The 26,979-nt window shown below is 49.9% G+C and overlaps 2 protein-coding genes across 3 annotated transcripts; both read left to right on the forward strand.

The window, feature by feature from the left end:
- The first annotated feature begins 560 nt into the window (after positions 1 to 560).
- Positions 561 to 9,486, forward strand: GFI1B (growth factor independent 1B transcriptional repressor). 2 transcript variants are annotated; one of them, XM_050319990.1, is made up of 7 exons: positions 561 to 631; positions 5,123 to 5,251; positions 6,741 to 6,887; positions 7,444 to 7,703; positions 7,959 to 8,096; positions 8,561 to 8,726; positions 9,169 to 9,486. In XM_050319990.1, exons 2-7 carry the CDS (start codon positions 5,137 to 5,139, stop codon positions 9,345 to 9,347), a joined length of 1,005 nt encoding a protein of 334 aa, XP_050175947.1. In that variant the 5' UTR covers positions 561 to 631; positions 5,123 to 5,136; the 3' UTR covers positions 9,348 to 9,486. The 2 variants fall into 2 exon arrangements, with proteins under 2 accessions (XP_050175947.1, XP_050175948.1); XM_050319991.1 differs by lacking the exon at positions 6,741 to 6,887.
- Positions 9,487 to 20,613: 11,127 nt separating this feature from the next.
- On the forward strand, positions 20,614 to 25,132 carry LOC126642549 (bile salt-activated lipase-like). The gene is made up of 11 exons (XM_050320300.1): positions 20,614 to 20,679; positions 21,206 to 21,356; positions 21,620 to 21,742; positions 22,071 to 22,268; positions 22,363 to 22,493; positions 22,684 to 22,791; positions 22,999 to 23,116; positions 23,403 to 23,589; positions 23,834 to 24,037; positions 24,267 to 24,464; positions 24,928 to 25,132. The coding sequence occupies exons 1-11, from the start codon at positions 20,614 to 20,616 to the stop codon at positions 25,130 to 25,132; spliced, it is 1,689 nt and encodes a 562-aa protein (XP_050176257.1).
- Positions 25,133 to 26,979: the final 1,847 nt, after the last annotated feature.

The following is a 26,979-nucleotide window of genomic DNA, read 5'->3' on the forward strand; positions in this document are numbered from 1 at the left end:
ATGTGCTCGATGGTTTTGTTTATGAGCCTGAAGTATGTGAGTGAGTGAGTGAGTGAGTGTGTGTGTGTGTGTGAGACAGATGGTGTGTCTGTTTGTGAAAGATATGATGTGGCGATGAATGTGTGTAAAAATACAGGGTTTTAAGGGCTTTTTAAAAAAAAAAAATAAAAAGACAAAATAAATGCCTGCTTGGTGCCTTATTTCCCTGTGTCATGCTCTTTGTCAATATGACAGAAGGAGTATCCCTGCAGAAGGAGAAGCTGCCCCTGGAAGTGGAGGGTGCTGCCCCCAGGGCTCCGAGCTGGGCACCGTGAATTCTCTTCAAGTTTTCAAAGTCCTGGAAAGTTTTGATAAGCAAATACTTTCTGGGCTCTGCTTCTCCATTGGCTGTTTCTTCACCGCCAGATTTTGACACAAATAATCTGATTGAAAAATCAGGGAGGGGAACAGGGGCAAAAAAAAAAAAAAGGCAACAAACCAAAACCAAGAGAGAGAGAAAAAAGGAGAAGTATCTATTTCAGCAGACTGCGAGCAAGAGAAAAAGTGGAAGAGGAGTCCTGAGAGAAGGCGACGTCCCGCTGGTCTGGGGAGATTTTGAGGCGAATCCAGTAAAGCAAAGTCCCCCAAACAGGTGATTGATTTATTCTTTCAACCACTTTTATTTCGATTGTTCTCCTCATTTCTCTGATACCTTTTTTTCTAAGCTTTTTTTTTTTTTTTTTTGCCTTCTTCTTTGCTTTTGTTTGCAAATATGGGACATGTTCCACGGTTGTCCTGAGGATTCTTTTATGGCAGCAGTTCACCTGACTCGTTTGAATTAAACCTTTTAAAATTATATACCATAGAAACCTCTTAAAATGCTGTGCCACGCACTTCACTCTCACGTGTGACAGCGTGCTCACATGTGAGTAGAACAGAATGCCAGGGATGTGACAGTGGTCTCAGGTACCTGAGTCCCAGCAGGCTCCATCAGCAGGAGCAGTTTCTGGGTGCAGAGTTTTGTACTTTGCCACTGAGGAAGGGGCAAACTGTGTTTTCCCTTTTAATTGCTCTTTTGCAGGGCCAAACCTTTAAATTCAGAGAGCAGCACACCTCTGCTCACATCACCTGTGCCAGTCTTTCCAGATGACCAATTCAGCCTCTCCTGTTCAGAATTTTTGCTTCAAATCTCCTTTTTATTAATTTTCCGTCCTTTTGAAGTCGAGGCTGATCAGTGTAACAATTTTTAGCATATGGGATTAGCTATTTATAGGCACTTCTCACATACCACCAGATTGATTCAATACATTGAGCAGGAGAGCAAATGATTTGCAAGTTCATGAAGTGCATCTATACATTAAAGGGGTGTAGAATTTATTAGATTGCACTGTATAACTCCAAAGTTTCCTAAAGCCAGTGGCATTCCCAACAGCACCGGGAGCTACAGGAGGATCCTAAAGAACAAATGATGCCATTATAGTCTAAACAGGGTTTTTTCCAGCTACTACAGATATACCAGCATTTCTGTTCCCACTATCATTTGCTACCCCTGCCATAATGTCCATTTGCCCAGTCTCACCACAGGAATTAAAAATCTCCTGTTCATTTTTCCACTCTCAAAAAAGCCACATTCAAATGACTTGCCCCAAGCGCATTCTACACTGCAAGGATAGACTTGTGAAAACATGATTAATTTTGTAAAGAACTGAAATTCTTTCATATTTGACTTATTTAAGAGTCAGTAGTCCTTAAAATATCCTTTTTTTTTTTTTTAAATTTTATTTTCTAATTTTATTTGATTTGGACTCTTAAAAGTTTCAGACACCTCGTGTTTTGGTTTGTGCGCTTTTTTCTGCAAAAAATAGTCTTTTTAAAGAGAAACTATTCTGTATTTTTGCCAGAAAGGACAGCAAAAGAAGCAATATTGAGATATAAGTTAAGTAATGGAAAGGAAATAAGTCTCTTTTAGCCTAAAACTTTATTCACTCATCAACTTACATGAAGATACATATCAGTTGCTAGTTAAAATTAAGTGTTTCTGCCGAGTGTAGTGAGACGAAGTGTTTAATCTCTACAATTACCTTGTAAATCTGAAAATGGAATTACTTGAATTTAGAAAAAAAAAAGCAAGTTCGGCTTTAGAATGAAACTTTTGCTGCATGTTGGGTCCCTGATTCAGTGTGACCCAATCCTGCAAACACCTGTCCCCACTGAGGGCTCCACAATCTAATTCAGTGAGAATATTAATTTCTTCTAAGTGATACCAAAGGACTCACTCCTGTGGGTTCAGGCGCTGTGAGCTGCTGTGTAACCAAGTGGGAGATGGAGCTTCACGAGGGACCCGGTGAAATTCGGATCCCGGAGTCAGAAACCACCCCCTAAATTAAGAACCAAACCCTTTTCATTTGGTTCTTTCCCCGTTTGCAGAGTTTCAGCATCACATTAGAGATTTACGTGGAATACTCTGTGAAAATCCCCAGAGAGCATCACTGAGGATGAGGGAGTTTGGGGTTTGAACACAGGGGGGGGACACAAATGCTGGGTCTGCTTTCAGCTCTGACTGAGCAATTTATAACTGCGAAAAGAAACCTTTCTAAGGCGCTTCAGGTGAGGTTCCCAAAATAGTGAGGCAGCTTTTTTTCCCTTGAGTCCTGCTGTCCTTTCCTCAGGGCACGTTATAACATTATTATACAGCTGCATGAATGGCAAGCAAATAAGAATGTCACTTGTAGCTGGCTACTGGCTTTATATCCTATACTGAGTTTTAAAAAACAGCCAGGACTCTTCCATTCTGGTTGGGAGCATCTGCCCAAGCAATGATCTCTCCTGTGCACTTACCAGTCCAGGTGGAAACTGGTGCCACAGGGGCTGAAAGGAACAGACTCCATAATAATAAATTTTAATTTTCAGCAAAGGGCTGAAGCCAAATTCTGTTGGAGGCTTCACTGACTCTGAGACGTGGTGGGATCTGTTGTCCACAGCACTGCTTTCCCCTGGGAATACAGTTGGCCTTTAGGAGCAGGTGATCACTTGCTACTGGTAATCTGGAGTTTCAAGGAAAGACAGTACCTCTTCCTCTCACAATCTGTGCCTGTAGCTTTCCTCTAACCTGGTTGTGTGCATCACAAACAGAGAGCAGTGCAGTTGTTAATTAACTCTGCTTTGGGCTCCCAGTTCCTGTTTTGTTGTTTTTTTTTTTTTTTCCTCTGAAAAGGGGTGGGGGAAGGTAACTTCCTTTTGCAACGTTCAGTCCATTAAAGATCAGCACAGGCCCTTCTCAGCAGTCACAACACTGATCAAATTTGACTTTTCCATATGCTGGGGCAAACACATCCAGAGAAGTCCTGTTGATTCATGTGCCTCTGCTTCCAACCACCACCAGCAAAGCAGGGCTGTCGTGGGCTTGGTGTATAGGCACTGACACAAAACACTGCAGTGCTTGAGCCACCTGCCTCCAACCCTCTGATTTACCTGCCTAAGCTGTCCAGCTACGGCCAGAGGATTCTCCAGCTGGAGGGAGGGAGAGTGACTCTTCCAGCAGCACTGCTGGATGCAGGGTGTCCCCTGCATTCAGAGTTTCCCGCTGCCAGAGCCTCTTGCTCCACTGTGTGAGGAAGCTCAGAGAAATTAACTGACTAATTCAGGCAGAGAAACCCACTGTCTAAAGCTTTCTGGTATGAATACCCTCCATTGTGGGCACAGTCCTGCCCCACCACATGGGAAAATCCCTCTGACAGGAGTGGGAATTCCATGTATAAAGGGTTTGTGGCAGGATTTCACCTTGGGGCACTGTAATGTCCATAAAGCAGAGTGTGGCTCCATGCACAGGTACCTCACCTGGGGCTGATCCTCTGAGCTCAGCTCTGCTCTGGAATGTGAGTGGCACAAGCCAAGCAGAGCTGCTGAAGGGTTATACCCACTGCAGGACACTCCTGGAGCTATTTCTGTGCCTGCAGCTCTTCACTGGGCAGACTCTTTACAACACTTAAAATGAACCTCAGTAGAGAGAGCAGTGTCCCTTCCCTCCAAGTTCTACTTGTGGTTCTTCCTCAACACTGTTTTGTCCTCTTTCTGAAGAGAGGACTCACTGCTGACTCTTCCTATGAAATATGGCAAGATTTGTTTTCAGTGTCACTATACCAAACAATTACAAGGGAAAATGCAAATACACATGCAAATAAGGCACCAGCTGATACTGCTGCACAGAGCATTGCTCCTGTTGTCACTCTGCCTCCAGGAGAGCAGTTACCAGGCCTGGGGAGCGGGCACAGGGCGGGCTGGGTTCTGGATAGCCCAGATAACAGATGCATTGCAAGAGAATTTTGTGTGATTAAATTTCAGCATTTTATGTTTGTCCCTCACCCGCCATTTCAACGGTCTGCAAGGTTTGAGTCGGGTCCAAAAGGTAACCTCTCACCCAGCCCTCCTGCTCTGCCTCTGCCCCACTGCTGTTTGTCAGCCAGAACACAAACCACTCAAGCTACTCAACAAGGAGACCCCACACACACATCATGGATTTTCTGCTGTCTCTCTCCTGTTATTGGTGCTATTTCTGTAATTATTGTTTCTGTAGCAATTTCACAGAAGAGCCCAGCTCTTCCAGGTGCAGCACAAACACTCAGCCAGGCCCTTTCTCCAAGGGGGATCTCCAACCCGTGGTCCCCACTCGGGGAGGGTGAGGCCAGAGAGGCCCCATGTCCTGTAGCCAGAGCAGGGAGCTACAAGAGAGAGATCCTGGCTTGCACTGTGTCTGCCACAGGCAGCTTTGGTCTGTACTCAGCCTGTCTCTGTTTCTCCACATACAACATCAAGATTGGGGTAATCCTTTGCCTCAACCTGGGTAGATGGTGAAGTGTAATTTTTACAGTGTCAGAGACCACCTTGCAGTAAGTTTTTCATTTAGCCCCTTTCCACAGCTCTGTGTTCTCCCCAGAGCTGAGATCCATCACACACCTAAACCCACCCAACCCCTCTCTGCTTCTCAGCTGCCAGGAGGGACCTTCGAGGTGGTCTCTTCATCTCCCACCACAAGTTTTAATCCTCATCGCTGCTGCTTACAGAGCTGCTGTGCTGGGGGAACAAATGGGAAACTGCTCCCTAAGCCACAGAGATTTACCTGCTGCTTTTCTGTGTTTCTGCCCAGAGAGTGAATGGAAAATGCCACGTTCCTTTTTGGTGAAGAGCAAAAAGGCTCATACCTACCACCAGCACCGCTTCGTGGAAGATGACCTGCCTGCACTCACGTGGGGCCCAGTGACCTCTGCCTTCACTGGTGAGTCAGTCCATCCACTGGGCTTGTAAGAACACACCAAATAAGAACAAAGCAAATCAATCACTGAGTAGGCAACTAAAGGAGTGGGGTGAGTGAGCTGGAGAGCATCAAAGGCCTCCACATGGGCACATCAGTCTGAGGACAAACCGATCCCTTGCTGTGCGTCCGCTCTCTACAGTAAATCCACAACCCCAAATTTAGATCCTCCCTTTGTTCCCTGCTCGGTTGCTGGGGAGATTTGAGATATAAGATTGCTGTGTGGAGTTGGTCACATTTGGGGTAGAAGGGCAATTTCAGGCCGCTAACAGCTGGGCAAAGAGGTTGTCAGTCTTCTGCAAACTCTTCACAACTCTGCCACCTCCATCTCCAGCTTCCCATGTTCAGTGCCCACATTCTCTCTGGACTACATCCTCTCTACCTCAGTGTGTTACCACCTCTTCCTGATGATTTGCAAGGAAGGCAACAACCAGAGTGAGAAAATATAGGGATACCCTAACACTGCCTGTGAGGAGTCCTACACACTCCCAGGTGAAGGGCCAGCTGCTCTATTGACACCAACCAACACAGCCTCTGCCTCTGCCTGCTGCCCTCCCTCTGCTCCTGTTCCTGCTCTCCCACAGCCATCCCAGCAGTGGCAGGGCTGGGCCAATTATCTTCTTCCTTCAGGCACCATTCAAATTTTCTTTATTCAAATCTAGGATCAACTTACTCTTTGTTCTAGCCCTGGCTATCAAATTCGAGTCCAACCCTGTGATAAGTTTGATAAAAAGGAAAGGAGGTGACATTTTAATGTCAATTCCTGCCATCATATTTTGACTATTGGTTGTGTCTGTTTGGAGGGTTTTGATGACAGATAAATGTTGTCCTTCAGCAGATCTGTCCCATCTCCAGCATAAAGGAGGCACATATGTTGAACCTCTGTCCATTTTAGATTCTTACAACAAAATCTGTTTTCTAAAAAGTACTGGTTGGTCTCTTTAAGGGCTGGGACAACATGAAGAAGTGGGAGTGTGGGCAGAAGAAAGTGAGGCTCAGTAGTCTTTGCGACTGCATAAGCAGCTACCTCCCCTCTCTGCTTCCCTACTTGGCTGTCCATAAATCCAGGTTAACAATACCCAGCTCTCTTAGGAGAGGGGTGGGGAGGTTAATAAGTTAGTGATTGTTAGTTACCCATGCAAATGGAAATGGTTTTAAATAGGGAAATTGTTCTTACAGATATATGGACTTGTAGTGTTAATCTGCTCTCACTGTAGAGGGTATCAGGTGTCCTGCCATCTCATCCTGTCCCCCTCTACCTTGCCAATCTCATCCTGCTTGGAATTTCCCTTTGCAATGGACAGACTTTGATTGCCCTGCTGATTGCACCACTCTGCACTTATTCAGGAATTGAGCACAGGCTCCTGTATCCTCATACAGGAGTGCAAAACTCACCTGAACAGACTCTCCTTGTAACAGCCAGAACCACCTGTGCCCCTGCTCTGTGTTACAGCCCCGGCAGACAGGACACCAGAGGACATCAAGAAACAGGACCTGGAATGTGTGGTTCCAAAACAAGAAAAGGACCCACCTGAACTGAAGGAAGAAAGTGTCCCTGTCCAGTACCTGAGCAGGATGCTGCCAGGCCCTTCAGCCCAAGGTCTGCTTCCCAAAACCACAATTGCAAACGAGGTCAGGGCTGGGCTGGCTTATGGAGCCCTAAAACTGGGCCCAGATTTTCAGTAAATGGCAGCTCTTACTTTAACATCAGTGGTCAAACTTGTCCCAGGCAGAGCTCATCAGGAGCATTCTGTATTTCCCTTTACAATTCTGGTCTAGATCAGCATCTCCCTGAAGGATGATTCCCAGTGGGTGAACCTCCCCATGCCAGTGCAGTTCTGTGCTCTGTGGTCAAGGCAGGTGTCCAAGTGTTGTTCAAACACTCCATGAAGCAGGGATAGTAGGAGGTTTAATATTCCTTTAGCCATAACATTTCCATGGCATTCTTTGCCATAAAATTTCCTCAGATGGGAATTAAACTCACAACAGGAACTTTTCATGGGGAATCAGGATTTGAATTGAGGAGCTGCCAGCTGGAACTCCCAAGGTCAGGCAAGGCATTTAATGGAGAAATGCTAGCTGGGGAACTTTTTTACTGGTGCCCAAGTTCAGGCAGTGGTGTGGCACTCACTTCTCCCTTTCTTCTGCAAACTCAGAGATGCCCATCCCAGCTCTGCAGATCAAGGACTGCACCAACACAACCACCCCTGCCTTCTACAAAACAGGCTTCTCTTGGGATGCTTTCCATGTGCCATACAGCTACCAGCAGATGTCCTCCACCATGCAGTCAGCCCTGCTGGAGCACCCTGTCAGCCTGTATGGCAGCCACCTCCTGCCAAGCTCCGAGCCCCCCCTGGACTACAGCATGCACTATTCCTCAGACATGGAGACCTTCCACTGCGTGAAGTGCAACAAGGTGTGTGTCACAGGAGAACCCCGGGGATGGGGAGGGCCTGCAGGGATTTTCACTGAATGTTGGGTCACACCAAAATGCAACAGGTGGCTCAAAACAGGTCCCCTAATCAGGAGAGCAAGTACAGAGGCACTGGGAGTGATGCAGGTCACGTGGCCCACGAGAGGAAAAAAATCAAATAAAGAGAAGGAATTGAAAACAGAGGTGGAGACACAGCCACCTCACGCCAAAAATGATCCCTGGCATTTTGTTTTGCAGGTATTCTCCACTCCCCACGGACTGGAGGTCCACGTCCGAAGGTCTCACAGTGGGAGCCGGCCCTTTGCCTGTGAAGTGTGTGGCAAAACCTTTGGGCACGCTGTGAGCCTGGAGCAGCACACCAATATCCACTCCCAGGTGGGCAGGAGGTGTCCAGAGAGCCAGCTCTCCAGAGCTCATGAGGGCTTGGACCTTGGCTGTTGCTTAATCCATCACAGAGGAAGTGCCATTTCCTCGGTTACAAACGTGGTGCCTTTCCGGTGGCACCCGGTGACAACACCGGGAGCTCTGAGGACCACAGATCATAGATCTTGGCCTCACAAATCTCAGACTGTCCTGGAGAATTCCTTGGATGGGAGGGGAGGATCGTTGCTGCTTGTTCTTCTGTGCCTCACCTCCTCCTAAAGGGTGCAGGAGTTTGGATCACAAGATGTAATCCATTTCCATAAGTAACCCTCCTGCATTCCCTTTGTGCTGCTCCCAGCATATCAGTCCAGGAGCCAAGGAGATTTGCTTATCAAATCTACTATTCTCATCACTCTTCAGGCTCTTGTCACATGTCTTGCAGCCTCAGACATCCCATGATTTTCCTTCCCCAACAGGAAAGAAGCTTTGAGTGCAAGATGTGTGGGAAGACATTCAAACGTTCCTCCACCCTCTCCACTCATCTGCTGATCCATTCGGACACACGGCCCTATCCCTGCCAGTACTGTGGCAAACGCTTCCACCAGAAGTCGGATATGAAGAAACACACTTACATCCACACTGGTGAGAAACAAAATATCCCCAGTAGGCACACTGAGGTTGGAGCACACACATAGTCACCAGACACAGCGATGTTGGAGCAGGGTTAAGTCCAGAGGCACTGGAAAGTTGTTATTCCTCGTGTGGTAAGGTGGCAGGAGGTCAAAGCATCCCTGGGATGCACGTCCTCCTCTGTGTGACAAGGAGTGCTTATTGACCAGCCTCTGGCACATGGCATGGTTGTCCCCAGCCCTGGATGCAGGCAGGGCACGGATCAGCCAGATGGAGAAGGCTGCCTCTGGCTCTTCCCACTCTCACAATCCAGAGGTGTGTCCAGGACGGCTGGGCTGGCAGCACCCTGATGCCCAAGCACAGCCAGTCGGGTCTGAGTCTGCTGAAGGCCATTTCTACCTCCTTTCTCTCACCTGTTAAAGTGGTTTTTTCACCATTTTCTGTGCCCCTGCAGGTGAGAAGCCCCACAAATGCCAGGTGTGTGGCAAAGCCTTCAGCCAGAGCTCCAACCTCATCACCCACAGCCGCAAACACACCGGGTTCAAACCCTTCAGCTGCGAGCTCTGCGCCAAGGGCTTCCAGCGCAAGGTGGACCTGCGGAGGCACCGGGAGACCCAGCACAGCATCAAGTGAGGAGGGGGCTCCAGGTCTTTGCTGGAGCTCCCACTGCAGACTGTCCCCAGCATCTCCATCCAGTGTGGGACTCATATGGCATATAACACTCCTGTGTTCCCCTGGGGACTGGCAAAGTCATGTCATTCCAGGGCCTTGCACATCCCAAAGAAACCTGGGGAGGGGGGGGAGGGTCCTCACTTTTCAATTACAGCAGGTACCAGCCCGGATCTGACATCACCCACTCAAGTGCAAATCCAGAGAAGTTCCTCCAAGGTCACTGTTACTCTGCATTGACACCGTGTGCAGAATCCAGTTCTTTCAGGCTGCCCAGCAGTGAGGTGGGAACTCCTGGGCCAGTGGGAGCCACAACCTGTGCCAAGCCAGTGCTGTAACCCTGTCCTGCTCCGATGGCTGGGAAGATAAGGCCAGGCCATGCAAACAGACTGCGTTCAGTGAGCTGTGTTCAGCCTGGACAGGGCTTCTGCAGAGACTTGCCCAGGCCATAAATTCTGCCAACAGACACCTAAAGTCATTTCTTTCAGCAGAGCATTTACTGTGATCAAATGACAAGTTAACTGTGCTGTATTTTTAGCTTGGAGTGGGAGGAAAATACTGAAGAAACAGCTCCTATCCCTAGCTGATAACAGGGGTCTCTAAATACATTCCTCAGACACACCACGCTGCAGAGATCCCTGGCTTGGTGGCAAGCAAGCAAGCTCCAGGAAAGGCCATGCCACAGCACCAGGCATGAGCCCCATGTCTTGGTGCTATGGGAGAGTCTGGCTGCTCTTGGAATCTGGGCTCTGGTATGTCCCACAACATTTCAGTGCATACCAACTTAGAGCTGTCCTGGGCAGTCCTGTGTCACTGCGTGGTCAGGACTGGCCCTTGGATATCGATGCCAAGGGCCAGGATCCTGCTTTCCAGCCCCTCTTGAAGGAGGAAGTGGCTGAGCCTGTACATGCTGGCAGAGTATGCAAGTACCTTACAAATATTATACAAACAGAGCAGTGGCATTTCCTCCTTCTTCCAGGTCCAGGGGGTGAAGCAAAGCTCTGGAACAAGTAAAGAACCAGTTCCACTCCAAGCTCTGCTACATTCTATCTCTCTAACCTTTGGCAAGTCACTGCACTGGGCTTTTGTTTCTCCCCCCCACTCCTGGTGACGTGGGGTCATTCTCTCAGGTTTGTGGAGTCCCCTGAGTTCTTAAAAGGAAGGACAAAGTATTATTATAACACAAATAAGGCAAGTGCTTCCACTTAAGCAGGGCACTGTAGCAGCACACAGCTCACTCCATAACTACATCCCTGAACACACGGCCTTGGACAATGACACCAGTGGGAATTACCCTGGGAATGGGCTGTGGCACAAACCATTTCACCCCAAAGGTTTAGGAGGGAAGGCTGCCACAGTGGGCAAAGACAAATGGTCCAAGTGGAAAATTCATGCACTGCCAGGAGAGAAGAGATGTCTGTCCTGCCCTCAGTTACACTGCTGTAAATCCAAAATTATTCTCCTAAGACCTAAAATGCACTTGCCCTTGTTTTATGCTGTGCCTGAGCTGTTAGTTATTAATATGCATTCTGGAAGCTCAAAACAGAGTCTGTACTCCTGGCTTTACTTGTACACTGTAAATATGTATTTATACTTATTGTAATGTATATTTTTATTGCTCTGTACCAGACAGTGACAACATGTAGAGGCCTGCTGGGATTTATCTGATAAATCTGTTCCCTCTCAGTAACTGGGCTAACAGAGTGCATTTCATGTTCAAAACACCCATTTCAAGAACGGCTCATACTTGGCTCTGGAGATGCAGGAGGTGGGGATGGGGTGGAAAATGAGAAGGGAAAGAGTATAGTGTACTATATCATATGGTTTGAGGGGAAATAAAGATGGAAATTCACATGCAGAGCAGGGCTGCCATCAGGGAGTGTTTTCATCCCTGGAGACAGATTGGTGCAGAGTCCCCCACAGGCCAGAGTCAGCTCTCCAGAGCAGGAGGAGCACCCCAGATACACAGGAATGTGTGTCCAGATGGTACCATCAAAGCCCCCAGTAAATCTCTGCTGTCCTTTCCTGAGTCATGCCAGAACCTGCTCAGGGCAGGGCCTCTGGGGAAGGTGAATGACCTGTGATGGAACTGGTCCTGGCTGTGGCACAGGCACACACACACACACACAGGTGAATACTCTCACACATGCACAAGCCTTGCTCAAGGTAAAGTCATTTCAGCTTATTAAAACCACTGCTCAAAATGCCATCCGTGCTCGTTGTTCCCCTTGTCCTCCACAAACCTGCAAAGAGAAGTGTTTAAAGAGCGTGTCAGCTGCTCAGGAGCAAATACCCTCCAGCCCCAAACCACACTGACACACCAGCACAGACTTCCCTGAGTGTGTCCTGGGGACAGCAGGGCTGTCTGACTCATGTGAAGCTCCCCAGTTTTGGCCATTCTGGAGGCAAGTGCTGGCACACACCACCAACCAGCACTGTGGCAAGAGTGCCTGTAAGAGCAGGCACAAAACAAAACCAGGCAGCTGGTTCTTTGGAGCCTGTGGAAGGAGGGCTGGAGCATCCCTCAGATATCCATCCCTATCTTTGGTTTCCATGGTACAGAGGAGCAAAAACCTTCAATGGGACAGCTGGGAGCTTCTCTCCTGAGCTATCCTGAGATTCCTGAAGAGCAGCTACACTGGAGGAGGCAGTGTCAGCCTCAGCCTGGTATTTGTGAGGAGCCTGGTGAGCACATCCAAGGACAGGCAGGGACTGCTTTAGATGGACAGGCAACAAGTGGAGAAGCAGACTGGGATGGCTGAAGGTTGTGCTGCTGCAGAGCTGGGCTCAGGAAAACACATCTGTGGGCAGAGCAGTGCAGGGGATCCAGGCTGGCCCCCTCCCACGGGCACTGGGAGCGTATCTCCAGAAGCACAGGCTGTGGATGGAGTCCAGCTGGCAAAGGCACCAGCCAGACAGCACAGCCAGAGCCAGGAGGTGACCCGAGAAGGGAGGAGGAGGAGAGGGAATTAACTTGCAGCGTTTTCCCAATAAGACACTACAGTTTCTTCCTCTTGAGTAAAAAGGTGGCACTTTCAGGTCTCCAGGTAATGCTGCCTGAGCCCTGACCTTCCTTTAGGCCTATGGATGCCACCAGCCCAAAGGAAAAACAAGGCAGAACCCACAGCCCCTTGTTCACTGCAATCCCTGATCAAGGAGAAGGAAGAGGATGGAGGGATCCAGTCTGACTCTGTTCTGGAGCAAACAGTTCTTTTGCAGGCTTTGAACACCTGCACTCCTGAAGCTCTGGAATGCAGGTGAAGGAGCGAGGAAGCAGATCTGGCATTACCCAAACCTCACCACACCAGGCTGGGGGAGAGCCTTCCACTCCCAACACAACATGGAGTGGGCAAAGGGCTGCCCTGACCCTTGGAGCTCCTGAATCCACACAGTGGCTACCCAGGGATGCCCAGCACCAGTCAGGATCAGGGCGTGGATGTTACCAACTCCAAACACACATGGCCTGGCTCTCCAAATGTACAAATCCTGCTCAGTTCTGGCCACTCTGATACAACCCCTTTCTCACCATCTCCCCTCGCATCAAAAACATTCTGGTCAGTCAATCAAGGAAACAGATAACAAAAAGCAAAATCTCAACTAATCTTTGTGGCTGAAGAAAGAGCTGATTGTTTTTGCCTCACTCCGAGCCCGCCCTGTATCCTGCACTTCCCCAGTGCTCTTCACACCTTCTTTACTTTATTGAAAATCCTGGTCTTTGGGCTGTTTTGTTTAGCAAATGAGGCACATGCAAAGCAATAACCTCAGGCATCTGGCAGGAGGAGAGAGGTGTCTCTGCATCTTCCAGACAGCCTTCAGGCACTGAGAGCAGCAGCCCAGAAGATCTATGATCAGGGGTGGATTTAAGTTTGGACACAGGATGCATCTTTCTCCTCCTCATGAAGGCAGAGCCACGGGACACCTGCAGGAAGCAGAGGTGTGTTCCCAGCTAGCACAGCGTTAGGCTGGAGCTTATTTTCAGGTTGTATCAGCCTCATGGAGCGGAATCCTGGAGAAGGCAATGGTTTAGGGAAGGCCTTAAAAGAACTGAGAGGAAGGACAGGGAAAATTAAAACTCCAGCTGGGTATAGGTTCTGTTGGGGGAAAAGGGTTATTTATTGAGCCAAGTTGTTTCCCGCCTTAGACTTCAGGAGAAAGTGTTTTCAGTGAAAGAAAGATAAGAGCAGAGTCCCTTGTCCTCACAGCAGGTTGTTCCCCCAGTTGTAGGTGATGGAGACACACCAGCAGGTTAATTCCAGCCCATCAGCACAGCACACAGGGAGAAACCTGAAGGCATTAGGCAATCTCCCAGAAACAGCTGCACACACACGTTTCCTTGTGCAGGGAAATGTTCCTGCCTGTCATTAAGGGCCTGACCTGGGAATGGATATGGAACTCAACCTGCAAAGCTGCTACAGCAAAATTAAAAATAGTGCATCATAAACCAATTTTTAACACTTATTCTGCTCACAAAACAGAGATGTTTTTCCCCTTTTTCCTCTGGAACAGCACATCCACCCAGAGAAGACAGCCCAGAACACCAAAATTCTCCAAAGATAGGTAAATCAGTCAGTGGCCTCTATGCTGGGTAAGACCTAAGAAAACACAGATCCTGACCCACCATCTTACAGCTGACAGTCACCATGGACACACACACTGCTCTTGAGGCTGCAACTCCGAACTGAGACTTGAGATGTGCCACACATTTCCTATGTGACTTCGGGCAAGACACGAGCACTGGATTTCTGAAGTTGTTCAGCACACTGTGGAGCTCTCAGAAGCTCCACATCTGTGAGAGGAGGATAATAATTCCCCCTCTCCCCTTCATTTCACTTGTTTATTTCAACAGTGAGATATCAGGAAGGAGACTGCCCCTCCTTATCTTCCACATCCAGCACCTCGCACAATGGAGCTCGATCTGGGCTGGGACACCCGGGTGTGACTGTGATAACGAGTGATAGAAACTTAATTCAGCAAAGCACCCCAATTCCATGGCTTAGAAATCCTCCAACAGGCACAGTGAGACCCTGCATTAAAACCACTCAGCTCCAGATGAGCGGAGGAACAGGGCAAGCAGCAGCTCCAGAGAGGATAAACCAGGCATGAATTCCACTGGTGGATAATATTCCAGGGAGAGAGACAGAGCTGGATATGAGTGCTCTAAACATCCCTCTCGGTGCTCTCATTTTAAATGTGTTGCTTCAACACGAGCACTTCTCAATCTGCTCCTGGGGTTGATTTTGACCTGTTGGCCTGAGGGTGGTCGGTGTTCACTGCACCAGACAGCAAGGCAGGCAGAGAGCAGAGAGTCCCCAGGAGTGGGGAAATCTGAGGCTGGGGAGGAGCTGAGTTGTGCACTGAGCTCAGCTTTGGTCTGATAAGTTTATCAAGCACTGCCGGCTGCTAACTGTCAGCTGGGGAAGAGAGCCTGTTGGGGAGGAGGAACAGCTCCCAGGGCAAGATAGGACAGCCCAGGCCTTATCAGAGTGCCTGAGCCAAAGAGGGAACTGGAGAGTGAGCACTTTCCAACCACTTCGTCTGAACAACAGACAGATTGGCAGGAAAGGCCTGTCAGGTCTTTGCTTCTGCCACCCAGGCACAGGCAGGGAGCCCCCATCCATGCAAATAACCTGGGAAGTGCAGCAGGAGAGCTGCAGATGTCACCAGTGGGGGCTGGGGGAGTGAGGGGGGTAGGTTTTCTTAGGAGCATCGCCCAGGAGGAGAGCCAGATTTGCAGCAAACAACCCAGATGCTTGCTGAGCAAGCTGCTCCTCTTCAGTGCCCAGAGCAGCACTTCTCCTCCATGCTGCTTTCCTTGAGTTTGGGAGGGGGAATCTACCACGTGGGAATTCCACTGGTCACTAAGGGTTTCTGAAAAATAGTAAAAACCCCTGAATGAATAGAAGAGGGTAAAACCAGACCATTCTCATCTGAGCTGCAAGAGCATGGGCCAGCAAATACCACTTCATATCTCCTCCTAGGGCAGCAATAACCAGATCAGTAAAGCTGCAGATCGTAGCAGGGAGACTCTCCTGTGCTTGGATGAGCTGCCTTGGACCTATGCAAGCTCCCTGTCCATGTACCCCAGCCATGGCAGGGAGGTAATAAGAGATTCCTGCAGGTTGCCCTGATGAGGTTGGGCCATGCAGGATAGAACCAGCGTCACATCAGCAGCTTCAACACACGTGTTTCTTCAGCCCATCAGACCTGTTATCAGGTCACTGCTCATCCAGACCACATGGACAGCCATCATCCTGCATCCCACCCACTTCTGGATCAAACTGGTGTCTTGAATCCTGCCTATTTTACTGAGAGCTGACCCCAGTGCCAGCCCTGAGCCTGTGCTGGGAGGGTGTGTTCACCCTTGGCTGCCTGGTTCGAGTGCTGTCCCAGGCTCTCCATGGGATATGAGGCAGCAGCACTGTAGGTCAGGAGATCTCCAGTGTGAACTAGTGACTCAAAGGCTCCCTTTTTGGTAAGTAACATATCTAGGAGCAATTCAGCTCCTCCTGAAGCACATACCTAAACCAGGACTGCAGTTCTGCCTTCTGTGCACCTACTGCTATCCCTGGGGACAAAGGGAGCTGAGTATCCGAAGGCATCTAAAGTTACATGAGATGAGTCACACCCCTGTGGCTTCTGCACCACTCTCAGGCCAAGTTTCTCACAGCTGACTCTGTTCCAACCCATAATCTACTGTTCTCCAGATCATGAGCAACCTCTAAGCCATTTAGTTCCTCTGTGCTTCAAAGGCCCCTCAGCAAGCCCGAAGTACAACGGTCACATTCAGCATTGACCAACGCAACTCTGAGGTTCAAGGCTTCCTCATGAGGAATAAGGGGTTTAAAACCCTTCCCCATTGATTCTGCCTTCCTCTTGAATAATTTTATAGCAATAGGACTTTATCTTACATCCCAGGCTCCTCTATATTGGGGGCTTTGGTGGGATTTTTGGCAGTGGTCAAGTCCTCGGGTTTCTACTCTTTATAAAATAGAAGTTATCTCTTGTCTCAGCTGAGGAAAGGGAAGTCAGAAATGACAGAGCATTCCTGTTCCTGAAAGGGCCCCATCCTGGGAGCGTGGACATGGTGAACCAGTGTGTCAGTCAGACATCCCTGCCACGGCTCCTTATTTAGATCCATCCTGCAATAGCTTGACTGTAAATCAATCGGGCTCAGTGGACACCCAGGTGTGGCAGCACCTGGAAAAGAGAGTCCAGAAACTGCAGCTGCCTTTTCTGACATTGTGGCATCATGGAGAGAGCTACCTAATGACACTCAGAACTCAGAGGAGGGTTGTGTTCCTGGCTTTGACCTGTCACTGATCTCAGCCAGTCACTGTCCCCTCCCTGTGTCTCAGGCTTCCCCTTTTGCAAAGAGAGGAGAATAACATGGACATGCTTTGAGATCTACAGGTCAGAGCAAGGTAGAATTCCTCCACATGTGCAGTAATTCACTGGAGTGGCATTGTGAAAGTCATGCAGGATACCCATGAAGCATCAAAGTGACAGCTCTGCATCGGGATCTGTCAGCCTGCATTGTTCCCTTTAAAGTACTTGCCCAAACTGGAGAGGGACAGCTAGAAATGGAACTCAGGTCAGCTGGACTTTCAGTCTGGTTTGTTAACCAGCTTTCCATCTTACCTCCTTGAAGTACAACTAAGTAGAACAACCCAAGTTAAAATTCTGATCTTAGGAAAAGTGTCATGTACTATTGGTAGGATTTTATTTCTGAATTCTGGAAGGTACTTATAAAAATATGCAAAAAGCCTAATTTTCTGGTGTTTTAAATAAAGGCAGAGCTGACAGAGCAGAAGACCTAATCAAGAGTCAGCAAGACTAATGATACCTTGCATTTCAATAGCTCACACTGCCTAAAGATTTCAAAATGGCAACACCTTATCCCTGTTCTACTGCAAGGAAACCAAGAGAGAGAATGTAACTCAAGGTCATACAGAGAGAGAGTAAAAGACCTGAAAAATGAACCAAGGCATTTTAGGTCCCAGCTCATGTCTCTATTAGGCAGTGGGCAGAATTCAGACCTGTTGCAGCTGCATAAGTTGTACCAGTGGAATTTGGTGCATTCTCTCCAAAAAAGAGGCAGGTGACTGTCTCGGAGCCCTGGCACATCTTTGCTCACAGTATACCTTGTTTCTGCAAGTCTGGAAGAACTCACTTCCTTCCCTCACCTGTTCCAAGCCAAATTCCTATTTTCTTAACTCTATGTTCCCCCTGAAGTGGGCACGACATCCAACAGTCAGCAGGATTTAGCCCCCAGCCTGAAAGTTCTCACAGCACCGCCATTAAGTTTTGCAGGAGATACAACACAAACCTTGTGGTTATCAGGAACAATAATTTACATTTTTTTAGAGGTGCCACCTCCTCATCCCCACTTCCTCAATCCCAAAGTCCCCAGCAATCTTAGCTCGGAAGGGAATGTGACTCAGGCCTTCAACTGAAGGGCTGTCGAGTGCAAACCCTGAGGGCTGGATGTGTGGCCATGGTTTTATCACTGGCCTCCAGCTGCCTCTGCAGCTCCTACCTCCTCCCCAATGATTCAGCAAATCTTCTTCAGGGAGAAAAACAAGCACCCAAGTGAACAAATCACAATGTCAGATTACGGAGGTGAGCGGGGAAAAGCTGTGGCTCAGAGGAGGGAGATAAAAGCTGGTGAAGTTGCACAAGCCAAGGATGAAAATGCCCAGAACAGAGAGGTTTTTTGCTATTTTTTTTCAGAGGAGTGCAATGACAATGTGAAAAGAGGGTTATAATTTGGATCCTTTACACTGTGAAGCATGGCTAAGAATATAAGAGGACACAATGGGGAAGGAAATGAGGCATATTCTGCCCTCTACTATCTGGGCATTGCACGGAGCTGATAGGAATTTTTACTGGTAATGATGAGAACTGAATAGTCCATTCTGGTTTACAGTGGAACAAAGTTCCACTAAGCGAATTATTTTCACAGGGAATTTCTGCTCTCTGTAACCAAGACTTCCCATAGTCTGGAAGCACTTTGAAAATCACTGTTCCTGGGAAAAAAAAAAAGTCTGCAAGTCATTTGGTATCTGAAACACAGCAGAGGGCAGTTAGAAATAATGTTTTAAATTCTGACAGTTTTGTCCACTGTGTCATATTTTTGTATCACAGCCCTTTTGCTCCCTGCTGTAGCCACTCCTGAGGGGAAACACAGGATCTTCTTAACAGCTCATGGTGCACAGTCTATAGAACAGGAAGTGAAGAAGAAACTTCAGCCAGACCTTAGATAGGAGATGTAATATTGCCCTAATGGCATTCCACTCCACTCTTATCTCCATGTTCCAATATTTAAAGGGTGGCTACAGAAAAGATGGAGATTCCCTTTTTTACATGGAGTCACGTGGAAAAGAGGATGGGCAATGGGTACAGGTTGCTCCTGGGGAGATTCTGGTTCAACACCAGAGAACAATTTTTCAGTGAGAGCAATCAGGCCCTGGAATAATCTCCCCTAGAAAGTGGTGGATTCCCTAACATGGGACAATTGTAGGATTCAGCTGGACAGGGTGCTGGGCTGTCTTGTCTAGACCATGCTCTTGTCAAGGAAGTTTGGACCAGATGACCCTGGAGATCACTTACAACGTGGTATTCTATGATCCCATTAAAACGTGGTACTGCTGCACCCTACAGGCTGAAAACAGTGAATATACAGCTCTTTTCTTATCAATCACAATTTCTAAGCCAGGCTCTCGGCTTTGTGCAGGGAGGCTACCTCAAGGCTCCTGGGTATTTGGGGCTGGTTCTGTTTCTACCCCATCCCAGAGCTCTGACAGGATGAACACACCCAGTTCCCACCCTGCTGGGATGAGCGGGAGGAACAGCAGCGGCTGTAACACCAACACACCAACACACCAACACACAAACAAACACAAACACACAAACACACAAACACACAAACACACCAACACACAAACACACGAACACACAGAGCTGCCACCAACCCTGACTCAAGGACTCCATGGCAGGGGGCTCAGCTGTGCTGAGGATGTCCTGAAAACCCCGGCTGGATACCCACGGGACATGGGGAGCTCGGGGGTGGAGGGAAGGTTGGTTGCATCAGCTGGAGATGGGATGAGGGCTGTCACCCATCCAAGCTGCTGCCTTGTTCTGTTTTATCCCTCTTGATTTGGCACAGTAGAGGATTTGCCAGGTGAGGGGCCCTGGTGATGTGGTGAAGACTGCAGGTCTGGACTGCCTCTCCCAGCACACATCACACAGCGTGGGGGCCAACGAGCCCAGCTTTCTGCCACGTGTTCTGTGCCCACACTCACCCAGCCTGTGCCCTGCCAGCTCCGATAGGTTTTGCCAGAAGAACAATCTGTAGGATCTCCCACAAGAAACATCTTTCATTTTCTCACTGTTGTCCTTCGTCTGCACTTTTTAAAGGGGAAAAAAAAATTAACTGCATTTCCCTCTTACTTTGCCCCTTGATACGGAGGTTGGGCCACAGTTAAACCAACCCACTGGTCACTCAGCTGAGTCCCTTCCCTTCTGAAATCTGTAGCACAAACTCCATTTTCACATATTCCAGTGGCAGCCCCAAGTCCACGTGTGCCACAGGCAGAAGGAAACCCTGATCCTTACCCTGTTCCTTAGGCAGGGATACAACAACCCCCAGGTGTCTGGCAAGAACCTGATTGGCCTCAGCAGGGCCCATTGCCCACACAATGCCATCTTTGTGAACTTTGATGATGGAGAAATCCCAACTGAACCACTGGATGCTGCTGCACAGACCTGGAAGGAAGTGTGCACCAACCCTGTGGATAAACAGGTGTCTACATTTTCATAATTACTGGCTAATGAGCTCAACAACCTCCCAAGAGTGAGGCCAGAATCCAAACCAGCTGGTAGTACACCAGAGAAGCAAAAGAATAATGACAGAGGAGAAGTTCCATTCCCAAGCCTCTCTGTGTGTGGTATGTACAGTTTGACCATGATGATGGCCATGTGGAAAACAGAAAAGGTACCTGAGGAGGTTTGGCCCCCAGCCCACAAAGGCAGCACCTGCAGGGCTCTCACACAGCAGTGCCAGTTGTACCCCAGCCATGGACTGACCTCAGGATACTGAAGGACAAGTGTGTGGAGGCTCCCCTGGTTCACCTCAGAGCCAAGGCTGGCCCATGGCATTGACACACCTGCCCACCTCACTATATATAAGCCAGCCTCCAGCTGGGCACTGTCTCCTCAGGAGTGCCTCACCATGGCTCGCTGGGGGATCCTGTGCTTGGCCTTGTGCTCCTACCTCGGGGTGGCCCGGGCTGCGACCGTAAGTACAAAAGCTCTTCTCAGGGCTTGGCAAAATACTTTGCCTGTTCCTGCCTGAGTGAGCAAACCCCTGTTACACCAGTCTGGATTCCTGACAGAGGGCCTGCAGGCCTGGCAGCTGGGGCACGGTGTTTTCCTGCCCTCAACATGGCAAAGGCTCTCAGTGACATTTTCCCAAGAGTTCCTGCACAGTTCCGTGCCAGGTCTGGCCAGGTTTACACCCTAGGGGTTACCCCAGGGGGCTGAAGGTCCTCTCCTTCTGCCATTTATCTTTGGCAGTGTGTAGGAATTGCTGCTGCCTGTCTGCTCCAAAGGGCACCTGCAGGACACCTGCACGGGCACAGCTCCACTGGCACCTCCCTGTGGGCTTCCCACAGGGCTCCAAGGGCCCGGATGGGGAGGGCGGGCTGGGAGTGGGTCTGTGTGGGGCACTGGCCAGGGCAAGGTGTGGGTGCTGGTGGCTTGGGAAGACTAAGGTATGAGGAACTGAGCAATGGATTGTCTCTTCTCCATGGTACCCCCTGTAGCTGGGTGTGGTGCTCACCGAGGGCGGTTTTGTGGAAGGCGAGAGTAAGAAACTGGGACTGTTTGGGAGCTACGTCGACATCTTCAGAGGCATCCCCTTTGCTGCCCCTCCAAAGACTCTGCAAGACCCTGAACCTCATCCTGGCTGGGATGGTAAGATCCAACCTTTGATTGCCTTTGTTTTGGAGTTTTGTTTTTGCTTCTCTCTCTTCTGTCTAGTTCACATGGGAAAGACTCTCACTTTGTCACTCCCTCACACCGGTCACAGTGGAAGGGGAGGCTTTTCTGCCTCTGCACTGGACTCAGAGAGCAAAGGATGAGTGGACAGACAGACTGAAAACAGTGGATGGAGTTGATGCGATGGAGTTGAGTGATGTCCCAAACTAGGACATGCTGTCTTTCCTCTCTCCTCTCAGGAACACTGAAGGCAACAGAATTCAAGAATCGCTGCATGCAGATGACGCTCACCCAGACTGATGTCCGTGGGAAAGAGGACTGTCTCTACCTGAACATGTGGATCCCTCAAGGCAGGAGACAGGGTATGTGCTTGGCAGGGACCTGGGCAGGAGATTGCCAGCTGCCAGATGATTCTGGAGCAGCTCTCAGCAGTTACATTCCCATAGTGGGCAAGTGCTGAGCGGTGATTTTCATGGGGAAAGGTGGGAACTGTGTCAGGCAATGAGCCCAAGCTGCAGCCTCTTTGGAGGTTCAGCCTCTTGTGCAGAACAAGGACTTTCTTGGCCACAGGCAGAGCATTGTCTGTTCCTGCCCAGGTGCAGGGATGCTCAGGGTGCGGGTGAGGGGATGGATGGGCTGCACCTCCTGGCTCTGTCGTGGCTCACTCTGCTCCTCTTGCTCACCTTGCAGTCTCTACCAAACTGCCTGTGATGGTCTTCATCTACGGTGGTGCCTTCCTGGTGGGAGAGAGCCAGGGAGTCAATTTCCTGGATAACTACCTGTACGATGGCGAGGAGATCGCCGTGCGGGGCAACGTCATCGTGGTCACCATCAACTATCGCGTGGGGCCCCTGGGCTTCCTGAGCACGGGAGATGAGAACTTGCCAGGTACCACAGCTGCTCCCTCCGTGTCTGGGGGGACCCTGTGCTGGGGCAGCTTTGCTGTGCCCTTGCTCAGTGGTGGGTGCTCTGTGCTGCTCAGGGAACTACGGGCTGAAGGACCAGCACATGGCAATTGCCTGGGTGAAGAGGAACATCAAGGCCTTTGGGGGCGACCCAGAAAACATCACCATCTTTGGGGAGTCGGCCGGTGCCGTCAGTGTCTCCCTGCAGGTGAGTTGTGTCTGTCACTCCCCACTAGAGCCACCTGTGTGTAAATGGGGGAGAGGGACCCCTTGGCACTGTGACACTTTCCTCCCCAGGCTGGGTGCACAAGCTGTGAGGTGGTCAGCGGGGTCTGGCACATAATGGTGTCTTCATGAATTTTTACCTGAAAGCCTCTTGTTTCCATTCTGCACCCCAGACCTTGTCCCCGAAGAACAAGGGCCTGTTCAAGAGAGCCATCAGCCAGAGTGGTGTTGGAGTCTGCAGCTGGGCCATCCAGAGGGACCCCCTCTTCTGGGCTAAAAAGGTAACATTCAAGTCTTGCCTGAGTGATTGGAAAAAAATAAAAAATTGATTCCCTAGAGGGGAGCATAACTAGGAGCTGTGCCCAACTGAACTTTGGAAATACTGTGCTTTGTAGATTAAAATAAATGCATCCCTCTGCCTCTATAACAATAACCTCTGTCTTTGGGAGGTAGTGCTAGGAGGTTTCTCTCTCTTTCTCCTCCTGCAGCTTGGAGAAAAGGTGGGCTGCCCCACCGACAACACAGCCATCTTGGCCAACTGCCTTCGTGTCTCTGACCCCAAAACCTTGACACTCGCCTACCACCTGCAGCTGACAAACCTGCCCTGTAAGTCCCCTGGCCCATGTGGTGATTCCCCACCCACCCAGGGCTCCCCAAACCTCTGGCAGGACACTGGGGTGATTGCCAGGAGTGTTGAAGCAGTGCTTGTGTCCTTCAGAAAGAGGGCAATAATGACAGATCTTGCAGTCACCCTTCCACAGGCAGGTGCACACTGTGCTGGATGAGCACAGCCCACCTCAGGCTAATTTTTCCACAGCTCTTTGAGTCATTGCAGAACACACACCTGTCTGTTGTCACCTCCTCACAGACTCTGGTTCTGTCTCTCCTGCAGCTCCCCTGGTGCACACCCTGGCCATCACTCCTGTTGTGGACGGAGATTTCCTGCCAGACATGCCAGAGAAGCTCTTTGCCAACGCTGCTGACATTGACTACCTGGTTGGGGTCAACGACATGGACGGGCACTTCTTCGCCGGCGTGGATTTACCCGCCATCAATGCCCCACTGAGGAAAATCTCTGCGTAAGTGAGAGAGGCTCTGAAAACCCTCAGCAGGAGGGATCTTCCCTTTAATGTGGCTCCCAAACTCTGAGCACTTAGACTTGAGTGAACAGGGCTCGACCTTCAAAACAGGGTGTCACTGCGAGTCTGGTGCCCAGGGCTTGTGTTGCTGAGCCCAGAGCCTGCAAGAGAAAGAGCCAGGCAACAGACCTGCCCCACTGGAAGCTGCTGGTCAGTCAGTAGTTGATATCACTTGTCTTTTCAGGGAACAGGTGTATAATTTGATCAAAGGGCTGACCGTGGACAGGGGCGAGGCTGGAGCCAACGCCACGTACAGCATCTACACCCAGAGCTGGGAGGACAACCCGAAGCAGGAGGTCATGAAGAGGACAGTGGTGGACCTGATCACTGACTACATCTTCCTGGTCCCCACCCAGTGGACCCTGAATCTGCACCTGCAGAACGCCCAGTGAGTAGCTCCACCCTGGAGACACTGCAGGTGGAGGGTATGAGGGTGAGGGTGAGAGTCCAAAATGACCCCAGGATGTTTTCTCCTGAGACCACCTGATGGGAGGTGATGCATGTGAACATCTCCCACAGCTGAAACTCTGGCCCTGGTGGTATTTGGAGCGTGGTTGTGAATCTGCAGCCCTTCCTCTGCTCTCCCCTTGCTTAGCCAGTCTGTTTTATTTCCCCAGGAGTGGCAAGACATACAGCTACTTGTTCTCCCAGCCGTCCCGCATGCCCGTCTATCCCAGCTGGGTTGGGGCAGACCACGCTGATGACCTGCAGTACGTCTTTGGCAAGCCCTTTACCACCCCCTTGGGCTACCTGCCCAAGCACAGGACTGTCTCCAAGGCCATGATCGCTTACTGGACCAACTTTGCCAGGAGTGGGTGAGTGATTCCTGTTCCACATTTTGTGGTTTGCTGTGACCCTTCAGCCTGCTGCCTTTGCCCAGTAACTTCTCAGGATCATTCCCCAAAGCAGAGTGTTCTCTGTAGTTCTGTTGTGAGGTTGACTCTGTGTCTCCCAGTGGTGGAATTTGCTCTGGGTCCTCCTCATCCATAGCACGCCTGAGGACAGGAGGAGCATTTTCAGAGCTTGTGAACTCTGCTTACACTTAATGATGGAGTGCATTCCTTAATCCTTGTGTTCATACAGGACTCAAATCCCTGCATGTAGCCAGGGATGATGCCAGTGGGGATTGTTAGAGGAGACTGCAGGTTGGCAAGTCACTGCTGGCAGGCAGAATTCCTATTCCTTGTCCCAGTGTCAAACACTCTGTGTGCACTCACTAAAAGCTTGATCCACAAGCTTCTGTGATAAAAATGAATTTGTATGTCTCTTTTTCTCCAGTGATCCCAACAAGGGGAATTCAGACGTGCCCGTTTCCTGGCCAGCCTACACCAGCAAGGACGCTTACTACCTGGAGATCAACGACAAGATAAACAAGAACTCCGTGAAGAAGGACCTGAGATCCCAGTACGTGACCTTCTGGAACTCGGTCTATCGGAGCCTGCCGCAGGTTGCCAACATCACCCAGTCGGAGCTAATGTTCTGAACCTAAGCACAAAACACTTTTTAAAGATCAATTAAAGTCTTGCTTGTAACTGAGCGACTCTGGTTCTCCTCGTGTTTGCCACGCCAGGGTTTTGTCACTAAGCTGAATGTCAGGCAGGAAGGGCCATCTGTGGGCAGTGTGTGTGTCCTCTGGCCCGTGACACCCTGATGTCCAGGGAAGCTGTTGACAGCCCAGGCCCAGTCTCTCCCCTCTCAGCCTGTTGGCTCTGGGGTTGTTTTCCCTCATTGCCCACGTGGTCCCAGACAGGACAGCACCAGTCCTGACTGGATATCCCCATGTTGCCATCAGTGTCCCTGCTCATACCAACCAGCTCTTAGACAGCTGCAGGTGCAACAGGTGAATACAAACCAGTCCTGACCTGTTGCTGATCATGGCTCAGGAACTGACTGGGGCAAAATAAACCCTCGTAGGATGTGATTCCACACGGGGTTTTGGGGCAGAGGCTGGGCTGGACCAGGCTGGGGAGCTCCAGCTCCGAGCAGGGCAGGGCAAGGAGCAAACCCACCCACAAACCTCATCCTCCACATGCTCCCCTTCATCCACCAAGGCAGAGCCTGGCCCTGGTACCACACAGTGGGGTCAGTGGCTGTGCTGGAGCTGCCCCAAAATGCAGGTTCATGTGGGTGGAAAATCCTGGGCTGGTGTGAGAGACGGGGGCCGTGCTGCAGACACAGGCATGACAGCAGGGGTTGTGTGTGCATGTGGAGATCCTCCATGCAGAGGGGGTGGAGGGTGGGGAGCCCAAGCCAGGAGGGGCCAGGGCCAGGGTGAGGGAGCACCCCCAGCACTGGAGCTGACCTCCTGCTGCTTCCAGTGAGCTGGAACCAAGGGCAGGGATTGCAGGAGTTGATGCCATATGTTCCTGTGGCCCTGTGACCACCTGGCCCCAGTTCGTTTTTCCAAAACAGTCCGTGAGATCTGCAAGAAACATCTTTCATTTTCTCACCATTGTCCTTCATCTGCACCTTTTAAAGGAAAATAAATTTCTAGATTGAACTGGTACCTGCATTTCCCTCTTGCTTTGCCCCTGTACCACTGAGTAGCTGCAGTAGCTACAGGAGGGCAAATGCAGAGGATGAAGCCTTTAGTGCTCAAATACATTTCATACAGATCAGCCCCAGGTGCCTGAGGTTTTTCTGCCAGAGCACCTCTGTCAGAGTGCAACTGGATGCAGCTTGGAAGGGTTTCTTTAATATAAATTTTCTTTCCTCAGTGGTGTCATGAGAGTCTTTTATGGTACCAGGATGTGATGAGGGAGGTTGGGCCAAAGTTAAACCAGCCCGTTGCTCACCTGGCTGAGTCCCTTCTCTTCTGAAATCTGGAGCACAAACTTCATTTTTGCAGATTCACTGGAAAGCTCCAATTACAGCATAAAATGCATATGAATCCTTTCCTTCGTTCCTTCTCCTAGGAATCCATCTACATTTTCCATAAGGAGCCTTACCCCTTTATGGCAGATGTTCTACCAGCTCTGTGATTGAATGTGCAAAGGTGCTGCACTGGCAGCTGAGTGTTCTGTTAGAGGCAGATTTCAAAGCCTGTCCATTCCCCTCACTCTCCTTAACAAATACAGAAAGCAGTGAGGATGCCAAAGGCAGTTGGCAGATGAGCCTGCAGAGAGATGAGGGTGAGGAGGCTGAGGCAGGTGAGGCAGGTGAGGAGGAGGAGGAGGAGGAGAAGGAGGAGGAAGGCTTCAAGCCTTGTAATGGGAGTGACAATGAAGTGAAGACAGAAATTCTGGACTATGTGTGAACTTGATGAGCAGTCTGGCTGACGCTGGATGGAACCATCCTTAAGGATTACCGTCCTTTTCTGAGTCCTGTGCA

Source organism: Myiozetetes cayanensis, unplaced genomic scaffold (assembly GCF_022539395.1).
Source record: "Myiozetetes cayanensis isolate MyiCay16 unplaced genomic scaffold, myiCay2020 scf23, whole genome shotgun sequence".
Classification (NCBI taxonomy): Eukaryota; Metazoa; Chordata; class Aves; order Passeriformes; family Tyrannidae; genus Myiozetetes; species Myiozetetes cayanensis.

Bases quoted from the DNA above. Each gene is read 5' to 3' on its own strand.
- LOC126642549 (XM_050320300.1), top strand. From the start codon at position 20,614: ATGGCTCGCTGGGGGATCCTGTGCTTGGCCTTGTGCTCCTACCTCGGG. The intron at 22,494-22,683 runs GTGAGTTGTGTC...TCTGCACCCCAG, and splicing joins CCGTCAGTGTCTCCCTGCAG to ACCTTGTCCCCGAAGAACAA. The intron at 24,465-24,927 runs GTGAGTGATTCC...CTTTTTCTCCAG, and splicing joins ACCAACTTTGCCAGGAGTGG to TGATCCCAACAAGGGGAATT.
- GFI1B (XM_050319990.1), top strand. From the start codon at position 5,137: ATGCCACGTTCCTTTTTGGTGAAGAGCAAAAAGGCTCATACCTACCAC. The intron at 6,888-7,443 runs GTCTGCTTCCCA...CTGCAAACTCAG, and splicing joins GCCAGGCCCTTCAGCCCAAG to AGATGCCCATCCCAGCTCTG. The intron at 7,704-7,958 runs GTGTGTGTCACA...TTTGTTTTGCAG, and splicing joins ACTGCGTGAAGTGCAACAAG to GTATTCTCCACTCCCCACGG.